The sequence below is a fragment of the Leuresthes tenuis genome, unplaced genomic scaffold, assembly GCF_036924035.1.
Source record: "Leuresthes tenuis unplaced genomic scaffold, fLeuTen1.0.hap1 SCAF_10, whole genome shotgun sequence".
Lineage (NCBI taxonomy): Eukaryota > Metazoa > Chordata > Actinopteri > Atheriniformes > Atherinopsidae > Leuresthes > Leuresthes tenuis.
In genome coordinates, this window is record NW_027325364.1 from 12,559,974 (window position 1) to 12,580,206 (window position 20,233).

The 20,233-nt window shown below is 40.4% G+C and overlaps 1 protein-coding gene across 1 annotated transcript in view; it reads right to left on the reverse strand.

The window, feature by feature from the left end:
• grin2db (glutamate receptor, ionotropic, N-methyl D-aspartate 2D, b) overlaps positions 1 to 20,233 on the reverse strand; it is a 60,530-nt gene that overhangs the window by 14,114 nt on the left and 26,183 nt on the right. Inside the window, exons 7-15 of the mRNA XM_072394113.1 lie at positions 13,150 to 13,355; positions 12,381 to 12,549; positions 10,934 to 11,087; positions 10,357 to 10,482; positions 9,186 to 9,415; positions 8,684 to 8,844; positions 5,175 to 5,244; positions 4,951 to 5,068; positions 695 to 930 (exon numbers count right to left, since the gene is read on the reverse strand). Coding sequence (XP_072250214.1) covers positions 695 to 930; positions 4,951 to 5,068; positions 5,175 to 5,244; positions 8,684 to 8,844; positions 9,186 to 9,415; positions 10,357 to 10,482; positions 10,934 to 11,087; positions 12,381 to 12,549; positions 13,150 to 13,355 — 1,470 coding nt within the window. The remainder of the gene's footprint in view (positions 1 to 694; positions 931 to 4,950; positions 5,069 to 5,174; positions 5,245 to 8,683; positions 8,845 to 9,185; positions 9,416 to 10,356; positions 10,483 to 10,933; positions 11,088 to 12,380; positions 12,550 to 13,149; positions 13,356 to 20,233) is intronic.

Below are 20,233 nucleotides of genomic sequence, written 5' to 3' on the forward strand. Positions count from 1 at the left end.
CAACTATCAGAGCGCACATGTAGAAGAAACTCTGTATTGTACTGTATGTACAGATTAAAATAAACAGTGAAGTAAAGGTGGGTAAAAAACAGAAATAGAAATAATACAGCAAATCCAAATAACTTCCACTTTTTAAAAAAAATGTGAGACTGCTGTTTTCAGATAACATTCATTACTATTCATAGTTCAGTTGTGTATTGTGTGGTTAATAACACTGCACACAAAAATGCATAAATTACAACTACAGCAGTGGATACAGGACAAATGATCCTGTAGCCGGAATAATCGCATGCATATGGTGTGGCTTGTTTCTGTCAAGGTCACTGTCAAAGGAACAGGAGAACCATGATGTGAGAAGAATTGAATTTCAATTAAGCTCGCAAACTGAGTGGAACTGAAGTGACCCAAGACCTATTTCAACACTCACACTCATTGACAGATAAGGGCCCAGAAAATCAGGGTAACAACTGCTCACACGTGTATCCACATGGTGACATGCACAGCAATCTGTTTATAATCACATTGCAGTGTTTCATGTGCCGTGGGGAAAAGTGGTGTTAATGCAAAAAGTAAAACATTAGCATCAAATATGTGCTCCTGGAACACCTTTTTAATGCCATTAAAAGAGTACAGGTAAAGAATTTAGTCTGCAAGTGCAAAAAAAAAAACATTACACACGGACAAAAACACTTACCCTGCTGATTGCAAGGAGAAAGTCCAATTTGCCAGAACTAGTGGCCATGCAGTGGCGCAGCTTCCAGTAGATTAAATGTTCCCAGGCAAACACCAGCAGACTGAGACCCATAGCCACCAGCAGCATGTAGAAAACCCCAGCCATGTTGTCTATGTCCAGTTTACTGCTCATCACCTCAATTTTATCATTATGGCAGATACCGGACAGCCATAGACGCTCCAGCATCTCAATCTCATCTGGAGAAGAAGCGGATGACAGGAGGTGGAGATTAGGGAAAATAAGTAGGAGCGGGAAAACGAAAGAAGTCAAAAAGAGGTAAGCATAGGGAGGACGAAGGAGAAGAAATAATACAGGAATAGAGGGGCAATACAGAATACAATGCAAAGAAAGTAAAGTATTACAAGAAAAGACAAGGTATGAAAAGGTTATGATGGGAGAAATAGGGTGTTGGTGGATGGGAGTGAGAGTGAAAGTAGAGTGCTTTAAGGTTATTTCATTTCAGGGTTGTTTTGATAAAAACACTGAAGTGCAGCTATACAGTCTTGCTTGTTGTCTGCGTACTATCTAATGTGACTTCTCTGGGTCAGAGGTCAGTCATGTAAAAGACTGTGTTTGAAGTAACAAAGAGAAAAGAACAAGACAGAGAGGGACAGAGTCTGAAACAATTAAGTAGCACTAAGAAGTAAAATGGCATCGACAGGCTAATCTCAACATTGTAACCCAAAGTAAATGAGCAAAGGAGGAGATGGAGAGACCAGGAGCCACAGTGAGATGGCTGGATAGGTGGAACAAGCATGGACAGAAGGGTTAGAGGTAATGAGAGAGTTGGGAAGAATGCCTTGTAAAGAACGAGAGGGAGCAGTATTCTTTCTCTGTCCGTGAAGGTGTCAGGGGAAATGAGACAGCGTTAGAAGGTGCTGAAAGAAGATGGAAGACGAGAGGCTGAAATTGTGTCATTATGACAAAGTGTGGAACACTCCTCAGCTTGAAAAGGATGAGAGGAGAGTAAAGGAGGGAAAAATGGGACGAGAGGGAGAACTGATAGGCGAGGGACAGAGACATAGGCAGAGAGAGAGAGAGGAGATCATAATCATTTAATTGTGCTGGAGGGATGGTCAGAATCTCCATCCAGGTGGTAAGCACTGCGGGGATTCAAGATTCCCATCTCTTAAGCTACCAGGAACAAGCCAAGGCTGCCCATCCCACAGCTCTGCTTTTTCACTTATGATCTCACTGGCCTAAGAATTCTGAACTTCCCTGCTAAACCCCTGACTGGCTGCAGGGGTTTCCGGTGTAATCATAGTGATGGCCAGCCATAAGATGCAGCATATGATTCCCAATAGAATTAAAGAGGCCTATTCTTCAACATAACTTGTAATGTGGGCTTTCTGTTACACTAATAACAATGGCAAGATGAGCTGCACTGCAATAATGAGGTCTGAAGGTTTCCTTTATGGCATGCTGGAGTCTCTGAACTGTTTCACATCAAATGGGTAGAGTAGGGTTTTAAAGCTGACAAGTTGCAAATCTATCTGCAGCATTAGAGTATGCTGCAAAAACTCAAGGTCTTGCCTTTTTTATTCGAGCCATCATTAGCCCTGTTTGCGAGGCTTATCTGAAGTGGATTCAGTCATCTGTGTGATCTGGCTAATTTGTCTCCTGTAGAACATCATTAGCCAATCAGCTGTGGCCTCTAGCTATAGCAACAGATGGACATAGTGTTGCTGCAATCCACTGGCAGACTCAGGTAACAACTCCCAGTCTCAGGTTTACCCATATACACATACATTCCATCACAGAGAGGTCTGTTTTTTAAATCAAAAGCATAGCCCTACTGAAAAGGATTTATTGGTGTCATTGACCTTCAGTAGTGGCTCTGTGTCCTGATGTGAAAACGGCAGGTGCCTTAGTGAAGGGCTCAGATAAACAGGTAGTCTCATGTCTACCCTCCACTTCACAAATCTCAGCTGTTTTTTTTCCCTCAGCTCTAAGTCTCATCTCGTGGGTCGGCTGCCATTTGACTCATGATGATTCATCTTGTGCATTGTCATCTCCCTCTTTTAAATCTGACTCTCTTCTGGCTGTGGACATGCCCAACCCCCCTCCATCTTTGGGATGGCAGTTGTTTCTACCTCTCAGTCACAGCCAACTCAGGTCTGCCAAATCTGACAGGTGTGTCAAATCCACTCTCTACCTATGTTGTTCCTGGCAGCCCAGGACAGGTAGAACTGGCACCGCTGTAAACACAAAGCTGGTGTGCACCACAAAGACATTCACTAAAGGATACAGTATTTGTGTGTGTAAGAGCACACACATATGTTAATGTGCAAGCACCAGCGATCATGTTTGCATTTTGCAGCATGCCAGATGTGGCATGATTCCAGACACATCCACAGACACTGAGCCTCACAGTTGTTGAGCAGTAAACCATAACCCGTACAATGCCATGCTTTTATCGCAACATGACAAACCTCTCTGTATTCATTGCAAGATTTCTGAACAAAATACCCTGCTGGCCAAGAGCTGAAAACCCAGCTTCTCATATAATATCTTCTTACTGAATAATATATTCTAGGAATCAAAGTCATGATACCATGCAAAAAATAGTGAATCTGATAAGGAAAATGGAAATCTTGCTACTTAGCTCTTTTGCTTTTATCAGGAAAGAAGATGCAGTGAGATCAATGCAGCATCTCTTAAAGCTGTGGTGTGAATCACCAGAGACAGCAACAAGAAGAACAATACACTCAAAGGGTTGAGAAGTGCTCTGCTATCCTCTAATGCAGTAGTAAAATGATACGACTCAACACGGCATGGGAGAATAATGATGTAACACAGTGACACGACTGAGCCCAGCTGAAGGTGTGATGCGGAGTTCTTCAGCCGCAGGGCGATTGCTGAGATGCAGCCTTTGAGGGCACAATGAACGTGAACCCCCACCTCACTTCTCTCCACATCCAAACAATCTAATCCTCTTACTTAGTAATCCACTCCAATAATGCCTATCTACAACTGGAACCCCCAGCATTCAACATTATGCTGTACCTGGATCTATCCAGTGTACACAGCTGATGGTAGGATTTTTGTTACACATAACCAAAGCATGGACCAGGTTATGTATGATGATTTAGAAGAAACAACAAACACAGCATTCCAGCGTTACTGGGCTCTCTATTTTTCTTTCAAACACACAGAAACACACACAGACGCACACTGCCACACATTCTCTTTTCCAGGTCCAGCTATTCAGCTCCAGACACCAGTCTTATTTAATAGATCTTGGCACCAAATTGGCATTATCAGTGTGTAAGCAGCTAAAGTGTCAGCATGCCAGAAACAACTAAAGGGCTTTGTCCGCCACGCCATAAGCAAAGCTGATTTAAAGCATGAGGAAAAGCCAAACAAGCTGCATCCGATTGAGACAATAAATGCGTGTGGCAGACTGTGTAAAATAACAATCAAGCATTAGTGTACTGACATCTTTTGCTTTAAACAGATTCCCTCTGTCAAACAGAAGGAACCATCCTCTCATGGATTAATTCTAGACACAAGCAGACAAACAGTGTATTGATAATGCTTTCGTTGCTGTCAATAATTAAATAATTCAACATGTTTTCTATATCTGCTTTTGCCTCAGTGCACTCCTTCCTCACTGTAGGTTCTGGGTATTTTCAGGTGTTTTTTTGCACAATCTCTGTCTCTGTGTCAGTCTCCGCTAATCTGTATTTGGGTAAATCCGTCACTACACAAGTAGTGACTTTTTACAACTCTGACTCACTCAAGTAAATCCTCTTTTTTTTTTTACCATTCCAAGCAGGAAAAAAGAATGGCAAGATAAAGTAAGATAGGTTTATAATAAAGAACAAGGGAAGAGTGTGGGGGCTCACATTCACCAACAAACAAACAAATGATATTTCTCTTGCTCCCACCCCACTTTTATTTTTCCTCCTCTCTACTGGCAAATAAAGAGACTCCTATACCTTTTCAAAAGCCCCATCAGCCCTGCCCTACACATCATTATTCCCACTGTCACAATCAAAACACCTTTCCATATTCTTTGCTGTCTCCATGCCCTATATTTCTCCCATCCACTTCTCAACATCCTCTCATTTATCTACCCCCTGTGTCCTCCATCCACCCCCTGCCTACACCATTCTGTCGCTTGTCTCTCAACCTTATCGTTTTACCCATAACCTTCCTTTAGTCTCTCCATTGTGCTAATTATCGTCCGCAGTACCCACTCCCATAGTTCTTACCATCTCCCACCAGCTGCAACAAAGCCAGGTCAAGAGGACGTTTCCAGCGTGAGTTTTTGTGCAGGGCGATACCGTAGCCTGTGGTGGCAAAAACCTTCCCCGAGCCTATGGTCATCACCTTGGAGAAAAGACAAAGTACATATACTGAACAACTTATTACAAGGCAAACACAGATCTAATCCTCATTGTGCATGAAAAATTCCCAGGCTTGTGTCAGTCCTTACCTTACAACCTTCGTCCTTCCTGGCCATATAGTTCAATACTGCAGCATCATAAATAAAAGCATCCAGTTTTCTGTAAAGGGATCAAGGGAGAATTCATTCATCATTTAAGGGGAGAAAGGCAGCAAAGGAACGGAGAGATTGGCTGAGGTAGGGGAGGATGTGCAAAGGTGTATCTCTGCAATATACCAGTAAAGAGAGCTGGGGTGCAAAAATATACACCAGACAGGCAAGGAGAATGATGGAGAGGGCATAAAAAGTTAAATAATGACAAGAAAAGGGAGAAGGGGTGGAATTGTAAAGCAGGCTTGGCAGCAAGGCTGAAAACACAAGGAGAATAAAATAAGGCAGAAATCAGGTAAAGATCTGTGAGTAAGAGGAAGGTGGTGGAGGAGGCGAAGGGGATGAGGAGGATGGGGATTTATACAGAATGAAGAGCGCAGTGACAGGGAGCGATAGAGAGAGGGGGGAGAGATTTACACACTTCGGGGGGGGAAGACATGGGATAGAGGCAGAGAGTGATGAGGATTATAAAGTTTAAATACAGACATACAGAGAAAGCCCACTAGGAAGGGAAAGAATGGACCACAAAGAGAAAGGAAAAGTAATGGCGACATAAGAGGAAGAGGAAGGGAGTTCATAAATAGGTAAAGAGGCAAAAAAATAAATAAATAAAAAAGAGGGAGGAGGTGCATGTTAACGCTGAGTTATAATTGCGGTGTTGAGGCAACGTGAACGATGACAGAGGCTTAGGATAAAGTAAACTAGGATTATCCAACACATGACGGGTGATAGAGATCCTCTACTCAAAACTCAGGAGGGAAGGCTGCTCACACAGTTTTTTTTTTTTGGGGGGGGGATAGCTGTGAGGATGGAGATGGAAAGAATAAAGGTGACAGGATTTGTGCAGCAAAGCATGAAGTGTGACAAAAGATGTGAAATGTTAGTTGGAGTTGAAAAGAATGCCATTGTGGATGATGGCCTGCTAGTGCCAGAGTGAGAATATAAAGAAAAAACAAACTAAAAACAATAACAGCAGGCCACACCTGCTAAAATCGTCTGCTGTGATCTCTTATACTTTGAAAATATTATATGCATTTTACTTAACAGTCAATGTAAAAAGTATGGTTTTGCTCAATGGTGATGAGTTAGTACTGTGTATAATATAACCATGGTTTAAGGTAACAAATGGACATGTGCACATAATTACAATGACATGGTTTGTGATTAGTATCCATTTGAAAACCATGCTACAGTTAATAATTTCAACTTTATTAGAGTAACTATATCTTAATTCACTGTGATGACCTGTCCAGGGTGTACCCCGCCCCTCGCCCGATGGCCGCTGGGATAGGCTCCAGCCCCCCCGCGACCTGACCGACGGATTAAGTGGGTATAGAAAATGGATGGATATCTTAATTAAACTTTTCAAGTTTGAATAAATCCACTTCATTTTGAACAAATTATTATTCAAAGGGTAGAATATATAATAAAGGTTATTTGTAGAGAGCATCATGAGGAGGCACAACAGGTGTCAGGATGACATATTTATTTCACGTATTTCATATGAAGACAAAATCAAAGCAGTCACTGGAAAAATATATAGCAAACTGCACAATTACAGGTAGGAGTTATTCAATTTACACACAAGTAGCCATTTTTTTATTACTTTCGTAATTAACTCTAATAAGGATCGAACTATGTAAGAAATTATGAAACTATGAAGAAAAAAGAAAACTTTTCCCTTTTCCCTTTGAGTTTGCGTATACTGCCTGAAAAATGCACAGTACAGTGGTGTGATTTTTTTTATATCTGGTTTATTTAGTTAAACTGTATTATCACACTGTTAAGAACAGGACCGCTTTTACTCATTTCTTTTGTTGTTGCTGTTGTTTCACTGGGAGAGCTAAGGAGTGAATAAAAAACACTGACCCACAGCAATGAATCAGGGAAGTAGATCATTATTTTCGATTGATTCACAGTAGTTCAATTCTAAGATGGAAAGAGTCATCTGTACAACCCTGCAGGAAATTTTGACATGGTCAGATTTTGTGAGAATGCTCTGTTTTGTTTGTGGTGGCTTCACGTCCCTGGATGTATGTGGATGTATGTGGATGTATGTGCTGTTGCCTGGGCCTGTTAGACACATGGGGGCAACAGCAAAAAGTACAGAGACAAGTGCCTTTCTAGCACCTTGAATTATTGCTTACGGGACCAAAAATAATCAATATTGTCTTTCAGATTTAGAGAGACAGCTTGGTTGGATGACCATTTATGTCATTTTATTCCTTAGTCAGAACATTTGTTTTTGTATGGCCACGGCACCATGTTGTCCAACCAGAAACAAAGACGAACACCGAAAATAAGCTCTAATTTGTTAATTTTTCAAAAGAAATGAAAACATGTTTGGTTTACATTCTGGGTTTCTTCCTTTAGAGGGTAACGATGACAACACATATTGATGTGTTGATGCAATTAAAATAGGTAATCAGGTCATCCTCTCCTTGTGATCACCTCATTTTAAGTTTCAATTATACTGGATGGGCAGCAACATTATAGAGAATTTGAAGATGCGACATGCTGTGCTGTATGCTGAGAATTTATTGCCATCTCCTATTACCTCTGTTTAAGACCAATGTTGCCTAGTTAGATTTTGTTTTGTTTGTCTGAAAACAGTCAAATCTACCATAAAAGAGAAAAGATAGAGTCAGAATAAAGGAGAAAGAAGATTGACCTTTTCTGGAATAAATGAGTCAAACCGCTTAATGCAGGATTTACGAATTAATGAGCCGATGTTGTGCTAAAATCTGATCCCTAGTTAAGTCTTAACCTTGTTTTTGGCTAATTTGTTAAAGCAGACAAATTAGAATACCTCCACATACAAACTGCTAAATGTTCATTCTATGGAGTTTTGTGTGGTGGACGTTATGAGTTACTTCATTGATAATAATGATGTGTTTTAAAATTCAGACTCATTAAAATGTATTTCTTTACTTGTAGTGGACAGTTACATTTAACATTTGGTTAAAGTCAGTTTCCTGAAGTCAGAATTCAGGGTCTGGACAAAGTAAAGACAACCTGAGAGCTAACAACAATACAATGCTACATCCAAACAAACCGGCCCATGACATCAACCTCTCAGACTGCCTTCTGTGCCAATATGCCATCCGACATGGTCTGTCCAGTGTTTTTTTGCCCAAGTGTCATTATTATCCACATTGTAAGATATTATTATTTTGTAATCTGAGTATCTTGTTGTTTTCTTAAACTAGAACATCTCTTCCTTGTTCATTATGTGGTCATCTTTGTTGATGTATTGTGTGTTAAAAGCCTAAAAGGGCTAATTTTATATTTCTAAAGTTAACAAATTGAGGAAAGTCTGACAATTCTAAAAAAACTTCACAAAGTTAATAAATAGTGAGTTGCACAGGTCCTTCCTTTCTACAGGAAAACTAAGAATGGGATGTGGAGAAAGTGAATGATCTACAAAGATGCAGCTGTAGCAGACAGACCCAGTCTTGAGGTTCAGTATGGCGTCCTCCACTCCTCTCTGGTTGTATTTGCCCATGTACTGGTGCATGCCTGGGTAGTTGGAGCGGATGTTTTTTTCTGTGCTCCCATTGGGCACTGTGCCAAACTTCAGAGGTGGGTACTGCTCCTCTGGATGCTGAAACTATCAGAGGAAAAGAAGGCGAGGGAGGGAGATGGAAGGGGCATGAGACACACCAGGCTGTGCACCAATCTGTCTGACCTATTTCTGTCCACTCTCCAGACTAACTTACAACAATTCATGCACAGTTAAATGAAAAGGAAGCAATATGTGGAATATTCAGGACTGTCTTTTACAAAACGAAGAACTGAGGTAATTGAGTTATATCAAATGAGATTTGTTTCATTTCAAAATCCCCATGCTTTAATCAATTTAACATTCAAATGCATGGGATTTAGCTCAATCTAAGACTTTAATTCTCTCTCTGGTTTCTAAACTTAATCAGTATTAAAACAACGAGGTACCTTCTTGTCCGAGAGGCCTGACACCGTGTCAATGTACTCCTCCTGGATCATGAAGGCAGCCAGGTTGGCAGTGTAGGAGGCAAGAAAGATGACAGCAAAGAAGGCCCAAATCAGCACCATGATCTTGCTTGTGGTTCCTCGTGGGTTCTCCACTGGCACAGAGTTGTTGAAGACAATGGCCCATAAAAGCCAGACAGACTTTCCTATAGTGAAAGTCGACCCTCCAGCCTCTGCACAGAGTAATAACAAGAGAAAAGAAAGGAAGAAATAAGGATGTTAGAGTGTAACGAGTAGCTGTGACATCTTTTTCAAGAAAGCAATACAGCAGTAGAAAACGCAATAGTGTATTCACTAGTATGTGAATGCAGATGAAGCTGCCAATGTGGAATGTCTCATTGATCTGTAAAAAAAAGGACTCACAGTGAATGGGAAAAAAAGTCCAGACTTTTTGACACCAAAACCCGCAAGGCATTAACTATACATTTCAAGGATTTCAGTTTTTCATTCAGCCGCTACATGATCTTGAGAATAATTAAACCACAATATGCAAATTGCCATTGAAATAGCTTAAACACCACTGCCTTTACACACCGATAGTTAGAGAAAAAGGAAGAGGAGAGATAAGAGTAAATGAGAAAAATATAAGGGACAGCGAGGGAGAAGTAAAATTATGTGGAGCGCAGCAGTCATGCAGTAAAAGAGGCGAGTCTGGCAGGGTATTGGTCCAAGGCATCAGGCATACTATGTTATATCACAGGGGTACAAACTATGCTGCTGAATAATGAATTTCTGCTTTAATATTGAGAATACTTGGATGCAGTTCAACATACTGTATGTATAATTTCTTCTTTTTCTTCACAGTGAAGTATTCGGGGCAGCACATTCAATATGCCCATCAATCAATTTTAAATAGGACAGCCAAGCAATCAGACAGCAAGAAAACAATCGAATTTGAGACACACACACACACACACACACACACACACTCACACAAAAATCTTCAGATTTTCCAAAAGAAGAACATTTTTTACTTTTCCTTTGTTTGTTTTAACCAGGTTTTCAGGAGGGTGTTCAGTATTTGTCCATTTGATCCATTAGGCAACAGTGATGGGCTGCACATAGACCCATTTGTCAAACTAGAAAAGCCAGACAGCTTAGACTCATCACTCACTCTTGCCGTTCTGCAGGCTGCGGTTGTAGCCCACAGGGCTGAAGAATTCAAAAATGAAGACAGTTACAGCTACAACAGTCAGGCACATGACGAACATCATCACCCACACCGCTGGACTGTAGGGTTCTGTGAAGGAAAACAAAAGATAAACAAAAAAGAACAGATTCACGAAAAGGTCTGTGTGATTTAATTCATTTAATAATGGCATAGGAATGTTTTATAAAACTGGCACATGATGTACGCTAAGCATACAGGGATGAACCTCGTATGCCATGAAAACAGAAAATACTAGAGCAAACAAATTCCACGAAAGTTCATAAACACTGTTTCTCTTTTCGACAGTCTTCTCAGTGCAGTCTACAGGCCAATAACACTGCCCTCCCACTGGGCTCTGAGTCTGCTGACAGAGTGAAAGAAGAAGTTAAGACATGAGCAGCTAAGAAAAAAAGAACAGCTAATCTTGATGTGAAGGCCAGCAACCGAAGATCAAGGCATTTTATGCTAACTCAACACTTTTACAATTAGATTAGATTCTGTACAGCAGCTAGATGCATTGCATAAAAAAACAGCCTCTTACCTAAGAAAGCTGACGGTGATACAGTTCCGTTGCTGCGAGACACCATCACACTGATCCCCGTCTCCACAAAAGGGACAGAGAAATCCACGACCTCTGATCTCTCCTCATTGATAGTCAGCGAGCCAATGGCCATATCTGCCCGCTTGTACACCACCTAAAAGGAAGCAAGAACATTGATAAGACTCTAATCTAATTACAGGTAGTTAATGTAGCTGTTAAAGAAAGACAACACCAATCTTTCACGGTCCACAAAGGTTTATTTCCGGGTGAGATCCTAACATTTCTACACCTTGACCCTTTGTACGTCCTGTACGTGAGGGAAGCCAACGATTCGGTGCAGTACAATTACTGAACACGTGTCCTTTGTGCATGTCTTTAGCATGCAAAATGAGCTTGGGCCCATACTCTCTCTGCCACCATCTAGAAAACCTGAAAAGCGCTGTGTCTGCTGATTGTACGTGTGAAATGTTAATCTGCATTAGCCATGGCACATCCACTCTTCAGGGCAAATCAGCAGAAAAATGAAGTGAAGCAGAACCCAAAGCAGCCTCCTCTCAACTTTATCAAGACTGTGGATTACCTGATCAAAGAATGGAAGGCTTTGGAGCAGCTGATCAAAAGACAGACATTAGTCTGAGAAAACAAAATTCGCTTGTGAAAATAGATTTGACAGACAGCTCTGACCTGTGGTCAAGTTATAAATGATAAGAGCAGGAGAGCACAGTGAAACTGTTTTAGAAACTGTTAGTAATGGCATTTGGCAAGTTCCCTCTGGGACAAAGATAGAAAAAGAACAGAGCTTCAATGAAGCAGCAGCCACCTTATTGATCTCAGTGTTTGTGTAAGTACTACATGTGTGTATGCGTTTCTTTTCATCTTTTTTTTTTTCATTTTTCCCCTTGCATCTCTGTGTTCTTCCTAGATGGGAGATCATGAACCACATGACCAAGAAAATAGCAAGAACTAACCACCAGGAGTTGTCTTGACATTGTGTTTATGTCCTAATAAGAGCTTGTGTGAGCAAAGATGTGCTTCTGCATACAAACACTGTGAATATTTCAAGGAAAGTATGCTCACTGCATGTCTTATGTACAAGGCCTTCCAATACAGTTCATGTTTATGTCTGCACATTTGTGTGACTGTGTGTATATGCACATGTGTGATAAATGACAGCTGTCTGCTTGCTGCCAGTTGTTAAGTGGCCATAACTTTCACGGCGATTGATGTGACATGTAAAGTTTAAGTGGTCAGCCAGGACACAGGATCACATGCTGAGCAATGCTGCTATTCAGCTCAATTAATGGAAATGCAACACAAAATATGCAGAGGCACAACCACACATATGCTGGTATTACTGGACTGACACTGAAAGCACATTGCTCACAAAGGCAGACCGGCAGAACCACAGGCATCCACACACACACGTAAACAAATACTTAATACTTGCCTCTCCAATCATGCCATTCCAAACCCCATCGATTTTCTTCCCATGCTTCCCATTGGTCACCAAGTACAGATCATAGGTGAAGCCGACAATCTTGGCCAGTCGCTTCAGGATGTCAATGCAGAAGCCCTTGCAGCACTGTTTCAAGGGAGTCACACCCTCATGGATGGCACTGTGAAAGTGTTACACAGTAGAGATATAAATCCAAAAAAAATGTATGAAACACATTGAAAATGTAAAGCCACAATACTTATAAGTTGCATTCTGACTGGTCTGGAAAGGAAATAAAACAATAAGGTTACAGAAAAGAAATATTGTGTCCAGGTCCTTGGTGACAGGTTTGATCAACCGGTGCAGGATAGGTGCTGTCATCCCTTCTGAAGCTGATGAACCATAAAGCTCCTCTGTGGTCATATCTGATTCCAGACTCCTGAGTCATTCCACTGATCCTCTGAAGAGCAGCCTGTTATTGATTATGGTCAGGGAGTGAAGAGACCACAGTTTTGATAGGTGACTGATGTCACCTCAGTTCGATGGCATCATGAGAGCGTATGAACCCCATTCATAACTCTAGCAGATGGGGTAACGAGGCTGCCACCACTCCTATTTCTGTTAATCTTTTCTGAATGCTATTTCCCTTTAGTATTGCACATGTAAATGGACATTTTAATACTATAGTATAGAAAATTATAACAATATTACACTCAAAATAAAATACAGTCCTTAGATAACTTTTTTTGTGAGATTTTCTTTTTCACCAAAGCATTCCAACCTGGCATTAAGGGGTCGTCTGCAGGGAACCGAGTCACGGATGCAGGTTCCAGATGCAGGGTCTGCAAGCTCCACAATGACAAATGGCCTTTCTTCCAGTGTGACCACACGCAGGTGCTGGGCATCATCAGGTGGTTTAAGGAATGGCCCATAGCGGGACCAGGCTGGATACCGAAGCCTCAGCACACCGTTCTCCCACCAGCCTACCTACGGGAACAGACAAATCAAACATTAGAAGCTGGGGCAGTGCACAGAGAAACTTTTTTTTCCCTCATACTTGCTTTGTCGAAGAGGATAAATCATTGTGTCATCTTTACTGTACTGAACTCAAAGTATAAAAAGTTCTGTAGAAAAATGTGCCCAAAATTTTCCCACTTAGATCTGAGGTTATCCAAACAAAGGGATTCAAATGAATGACAGAATCGGTTCATGTAACTAATTTTGGATTCAGAATGCTTTCCAAATTTGGAGAATGTTTGGGCTTGCACTATTCCTTTCTTCAAATTTCAAGAAAAGGATCAACTGTCCTCCAGTATCATCTTTAAAGAATATCTCTTTGAAGACAGTTCTGTTAATTTCAACGTCCCATTTGTCACGCAGATAATAATCCCATCATTGTGACATTTGTGAAATTGTCTTGTTGTCAAACACGTGAATACATTTCTAACAACGAAAAACAAACACCACACAAATATAATGTTTAATGTATTATAAATGCATCTGGAGGAAGATTTGAATGGTAAGCAATCAGTAGTCTTAAGACCGTATTGATTTCTTACTCACTTCTGCTCACACCCATCAAAGGTCTGACTGAAATTCAGGAAAAAGTTTCCTGTTCTGCTACAAGGAAAGCACATAGATTTATATATACCTCTGGACGCTTGTCTGTTTTGCTTTGGTGATGTACAGTGCAGCGCCTTAGTTTTCTGAATCACAATAATTTAGTAATTCAAAATATATTCTTTTAAAATTAGATCACCAAATAAAAGTGCTGGACCAGAGCTTTTTTCTAACCGGATGTAAACCCGACTCCTTGTGATTACTCTGCATGACATGTTGAAGTTTTGGAAAACATTACAAATTCTCTTTCAATTCTAAATGTTTTCTTGCTGAACGTTGTGTGCTGATTTTTAATGAGTTTCTCCCCGCTGTTCTGCATTAGGGTACTTCTGAACTTGTTGGACTAGATTTAAGCTACTGATTGTCTCTCAGTGCTCACTGTAAGCAATTCACTGAACACGCACTGTAGTCTCGCAGTGAGAGGACCTGACTGACTGATTTCCTGCCACTTAAGTCGCAGCAGTACCAGTAAATCTATACTTTTTTCATGCTGCTCAGGCGAACACTTTGAGTTTGTTTTTAATCAGGGAAATCTGTTAAAACAAAGGGGAGATTCAAAGGTGTGCATTTGGGATCTTGTTGCTTTGTGAACGTAACCGCAGGAGGATTAAGGCCATTTTTACATCAACTGGTTAGCTTAAGGAAAAGAACATCTTGGAGTAGTCCTTGTGATCTTGTCACAGTTTGCAGTATGGAGAGCATCCAAGCATGGGAGGTAGACAGGTGAGAACTGAAATTTTCTTTGTCAACGTCTTAAACAATAGAAGGCACAGATAATAGCATTACAGCAGCAGCCATAGAGCAAAATAAATCAAATTTGAAAGCTTTTCACAACAAGGTTTTCAGAAGTACTTACTATCAGTGACTGGTGTGAACAGAGCACTCTCAGTTTGGGGAATCAGGGAAGGACTGTTTTTGAGGACCTAAGCTAAGAGCTACTCAGAAAGGGGTCACATAAGAGGGAATCTTATCGACAACATCTGAATCCCTAAACCAACTCAAATCTTAAAAATATCATAGCAGTTCAAGGAAAATGAATATGTGTGCATATAGATACACATTTATACTATATATGAGTAAAAAAAACTTACACGGCACCACTTTTGCATCAGACAGTAATCTATTTTGTCCCTTTTTTTTCAACCAGAGGGCATCTGTGTTGTGTTGTGTCACCTCAGTCCATTAGGTATTGTTTCAGACTGGCTTGAGCTGGACAACATATTCTCATTTTTATTCTCTTTTCTATATTCTTCATTTCTTTTCTAATTTTTCTCAGGCTTATTGCTTTCTTAATGTCTTTGAGTCGTTTTTTTAGAACTAGACAGGCACAATTTCGAGTCACCTTGCATGCAATAATGTGGGTGCAAAAGTGATGGAGTGTAAAGATAATTACATATATCGCTTAGTCAAATTGCTATGAAATTTGTTTGTGAAATGGCAAAAATGGGATTTTCTATGGCCCCATACTGAGCAGCTTTAGCTTAGCTTTCACAATTATGTACTTAAAAAAATTAAATAGCCCTTTAGGACAGATCTATACTCTATTAGATTAAATTATATTAGATAGCTTGAGTGACAGTATTGTTGCCTATTACCTCCTCAGTTTCACATAAATATTGTGCAAAGATATTTTAAATGTATCTTTCTGTTAAAACATGAGATTTATACATGATTGGAGTCATGTACAAGGAGGGTAGTCACAATATCAAAAACACTGTTTATGAAATCCTAATGAAATTTTATGAAATCCTACATCTGTGGCAACAATTTCACAGACTTGTTCATTACACTCATAAATCTGTTGTTTGAATAGACTTGTATATTTTTTTACCAGCCCTTGTTTTATACAAATGGAGAAACATCAGTGTCAATATAAAACAATCCAGTGCAGCAACACCATAAACTGTGAGCATGAAAGGAGCACGGAAAAAGAGAACATCTCTCTGGCAGTATCAATAAAAATGGAAGAGTATAGACTTTTATAATGTAGTACTTCCTGGACTTATAGGCACATTTGATTTGTCATTACTGTTTTCACACAGCATATTGTGCCTGTTCGGTCTAATTTAGAACACAAGCCCTAAATGTTCATTGTTATGTGGGACATAAGCAATTCCGTTCAAAACCTTGTGCATACAAATGTACAAATAATTAAGGTGTTTGTATTATTTACATTAGTATCAAATCAGACACTTAAAGGGGAACTCCGGTATTTTTAAACCTAGACCTTATTTCTGGCATGAAATACGTTTATCTACTTACCGAGAACAGTTTGGCAGGGACAATGCAGCCTCTAAATAACGCATTATCTGTCTTTATTTCACCGATACTTAAAGAAGAATGAATAAACGAACACGTACTATTGCTCTGTTAGCACATGGCTACTGTTATGTGGATACTTGCAGCTATAGGAGAGCTAATGGAGGGGATTTTACACACATCTCTATTGGGACGACTTCATAGACAAGCATGGCTGCAGCACAGCTCATTCACTCCGGTAACAACGTCCATCTTACTCAAAGTCGTTGTTCACGTTGTCAAAATTTGATAAATATCCTGCCGTATTGCACAAAACTAGCAGTAGCAAACTCTGTGTGAAGTTAGCCGACTGTCACAGAGAAAGGAGTAAATAAACTGTGCTGCAGCCATGTTTGTGGATGAAGTGGTCCCAGTAGAGTGCCTGTGTAGAAATCCCTCCGTTAGCTCTCCTATAGCCGTAAGTAACCACATAACAGTAGCTATATGCAAACAGAGCAATAGTACACGTTCGTTCATTCATTCCTCTTCAAGTATTGGTGAAATAAAGACAGATAATGCCTTATTTAGAGGCTGCATCGTCCCTGCCCTGTTCACTCCGTTATATGGATATACGCCGATTGCGAGTTATCTAAATAGCTTCTGATGGACGCCGACTTTAGCCAAACTGTTCTCGGTGAGTAGATAAACGTATTTCATGCCAGAAATAAGGTCTAGGTTTAAAAATACTGGAGTTCCCCTTTAACAAAAACTTATTCTACAAACCATGGGGCGTAACTCATAGATGGACAGTGGGTCTTACTGAGCGAGATGCAGTTGCTGTCAAGCTGAAATCCACATCTTTAACCTTAAGGTCACTGAAGTGCCAGGCGCCTGAGGTAAGATCCAGCTGAACCTGGTTTCATTTTAAAAACCGCATGTGATAAACTCACATTTTTTACACTCAAGTCAAAAATGCCCTCTAAAAGGCTTTGTAAAAAAAACAAGTATATGACTTTTCTCTGTGATTTTTAAAATCACGCTGTGAGACTGCATTTTTCTGTGTCCACTGACATTGACTTAAACATGTCTGTCAAGGATCCCTTTAGCTGTATCATTGTTTATTTGATTTTCATTCTTTTTCTTCGTGCTTTGTTCATTTGCACTCTGAATGTGTGGGATGCTTTGATACCATACGTTTGAGAGGCATATCCAAACAAAAGATGAGCTAGGTTTCAGGACTTTTCTGCATGATCAGTGTCAGGGCTAAAGCAGACATAATGGAGACGGCTCCTGCATAAACAGAGAGATATTCACACACATAAAAAAAAGGAAAAGACTAATAAAAAGGTGAGTGCTTCAACAGGCTGATAAAGTAAAGTTTGGCAGCTCTGTGCAGCTCTGTCTGTCTGTTTAATGCAAGTGCTGGCAGAGAGGAGGAGGCAGTGGAAACAATGACAGTGTCTCCACTGTACTTCGACCGCAGCTCCGCCACAGACATTCAATCAAAACAGTCTGAGGGAACACAGACTGAGCTTACTGGAGAGGATGCTGCGCTCTACAAGACAAACATCTAGAGAGGCACAAACACACACTCCGGAAAAAGTACAAGACAAAAAATGCCTCAAACTCTAAAAATTGCTACAATATTATGTTTTAGAGAAAGTGTTTTGGCTTGGAGCAAAAGTTTGAACACTGGGAGCCACTTTAAACTAAAGTATAATTCCTCTGCAGCTGAGGGGGGCTTTAATAAATGTTCATTAAATTCTGGTAATATCTTGGAACATCTATCTCTCTGTGCTGTCTCCATGGCTGAAACAAGTCACGCTAATGCTGGACAACCTTCAGCACTTGTCTGCAGTGTTTCAGTGAGCTAAGCTGGGTGCTCCCAGGCTCTAAGTAATGGTGCAGTCATTGTAAAGAGAACATTAAATATTCAGGGAGAGCCAACAGCGTGGATGTGCATAATAGGCAGATACAGGCGTCTTATCCTCAGTGTGCGTGTATGCATTACGGTTTATGCGAGAAGCGTGTAAGCGTATGTGTGCAAGCATACAGTATTTTCTCTAATTTGTGTGCACACATGTGGATGTCTGTGTGCAAGCTCTAAGCGTGCATGTGTGTGTGGGCGGGTTTCGTACCCTGGTTTGCACAGAGTCGAAGGACCAGCGCAGGAGCCTCTAATTGAAAGGGATTTGAGGGATATGGCAGGAGTCAGCATGTTACGACACGCTGAGACTGGACTCTGGTGGGCTGTTAAAACCAGCAGGAGGCTGAGAACCACCAATGTGTGTGTTTGTGCGTGTGGGGGTGCATCGCTATTTGTGCCATTGCAGAGTATATGATCTGAGAAGATTGTGTGTGTTTTTATGCATGTGCAGTGTGTTGTTGAGGAGCTGGTGGGTAGTTGAGAAAATGAGCATGACTCTTTCCTCTGACACAGACAAGGGAGAAATCCCTCTGTATTAAAGGCAAAACATCTCCAACAGGTGGCAAGGCTTCATACTAAGGATTTCTGAACAAACCACAGTCTTATCGAATGTGCATGACATGCCAGGGTTGCTGTTGCTTAGGAGATATGCATACAGCTATGCAGGAAAGACACTGAAACACACAAACTAACGGTGAGCCAACAAACAGACAGTAATGACACCCAGAAATCTTCAAACCTGCAAAGACTTGATAATATAGGCAAGAAGTAGGAACAAATCAGCAACTATACTACATAACATTATCAGGAAACTGCTGCCATGGAAAACAAAAGAAAAATGACTGCAGGGCTGCAATTAATTTTCATCTGATTAAAGGATGAGTACGAGTTTTTAAGTATGTCTAATTACACCTCCCATATCCAAAAATACATTTGTAGACCTTTTCCTTTATATAATCATAATTAAGTGATTCTTTCCCAGTGTACTTCCAATGTAAAATAAAAAGAAGAGGAAACAAAATCCCCAGTCATCCTCCTGTGTAGAAATGCAGCCTGTTCAGCTAAAGCTAATGTGAAGCTTAATGTCGGTTAGTCAATTCAAGTGGGTCAGGTATTATGCAAAGGTCTGTCTTTGTGTTGCTATCATCTATGCATCATCTCAGCAAGGAAACACAAAGAAGGAATTTTTTATTAAGTAAATAAACCAATTTCATTTACATAACTCATACTGCTCAGACTTTTTATTAATCCATCCATTAATTTTCTTTACCCTCTTAATCAAATTCAGTGTCGCAGTTGGCTGCAGTCTATCCCAGCTGTCATTGGATGAGAGACAGGGTACTCCCTGAACAGGCCGCCCAATCCATCACAGGGCGGCGTTATATCAATTTCACCTTAAATTTAAGTTTTTGCACAAAGTGACAACAGTGGCTATTGACTTAAATGGCTTCACCGTGCATTCACACAAGGAAGGTGTAGAATTCCCTTTTTCTTTTTTTTCTTGATCCATCACAATTTTCCTCAGGTCACAATGTTGTCACTCTGCTTATTTGTCAGACAGATGAATACAAAATGTTGAGTTTACAGTTATGTGAAATCAAATGAACGGCAACTTCTTTAATTCTGAAGATGAGATAATCTAATTGTTTGTCATTTTTTCTTAATTAGTAATTAAATTAATCAGCTATCAAAGGTGATGGACTGACCCTTTCAATGGACAAATGAGGAAATTAGAGATACAGAGAAGCGGCAGCGCCATGGCAGACACAGCAGGCCAAACAAAGTGCATTTAACTCATCAGCAGCCAGCTTCTCTCAGTGAACTTTACATGAACATTAACCCTTGAGACCTACTTGTCCTCATTGAGGTTTATGCTCTTTGTTCATATGCCAGTGCAACATGGATCTACTCGTCGACCTCACATAGAGAGATTAAGTCTTCAATGTTGCACAAATCAGCAAAAAAACAGCTTTGGATTCTGTTGCCCGGAGCTTTTGCTTTTTCAGTTTCATATAAGATCAAATTACAGTCTCGGGTATCTTGACATCTACAAAAACTGTTTATGCAGAAGGCAAAATAA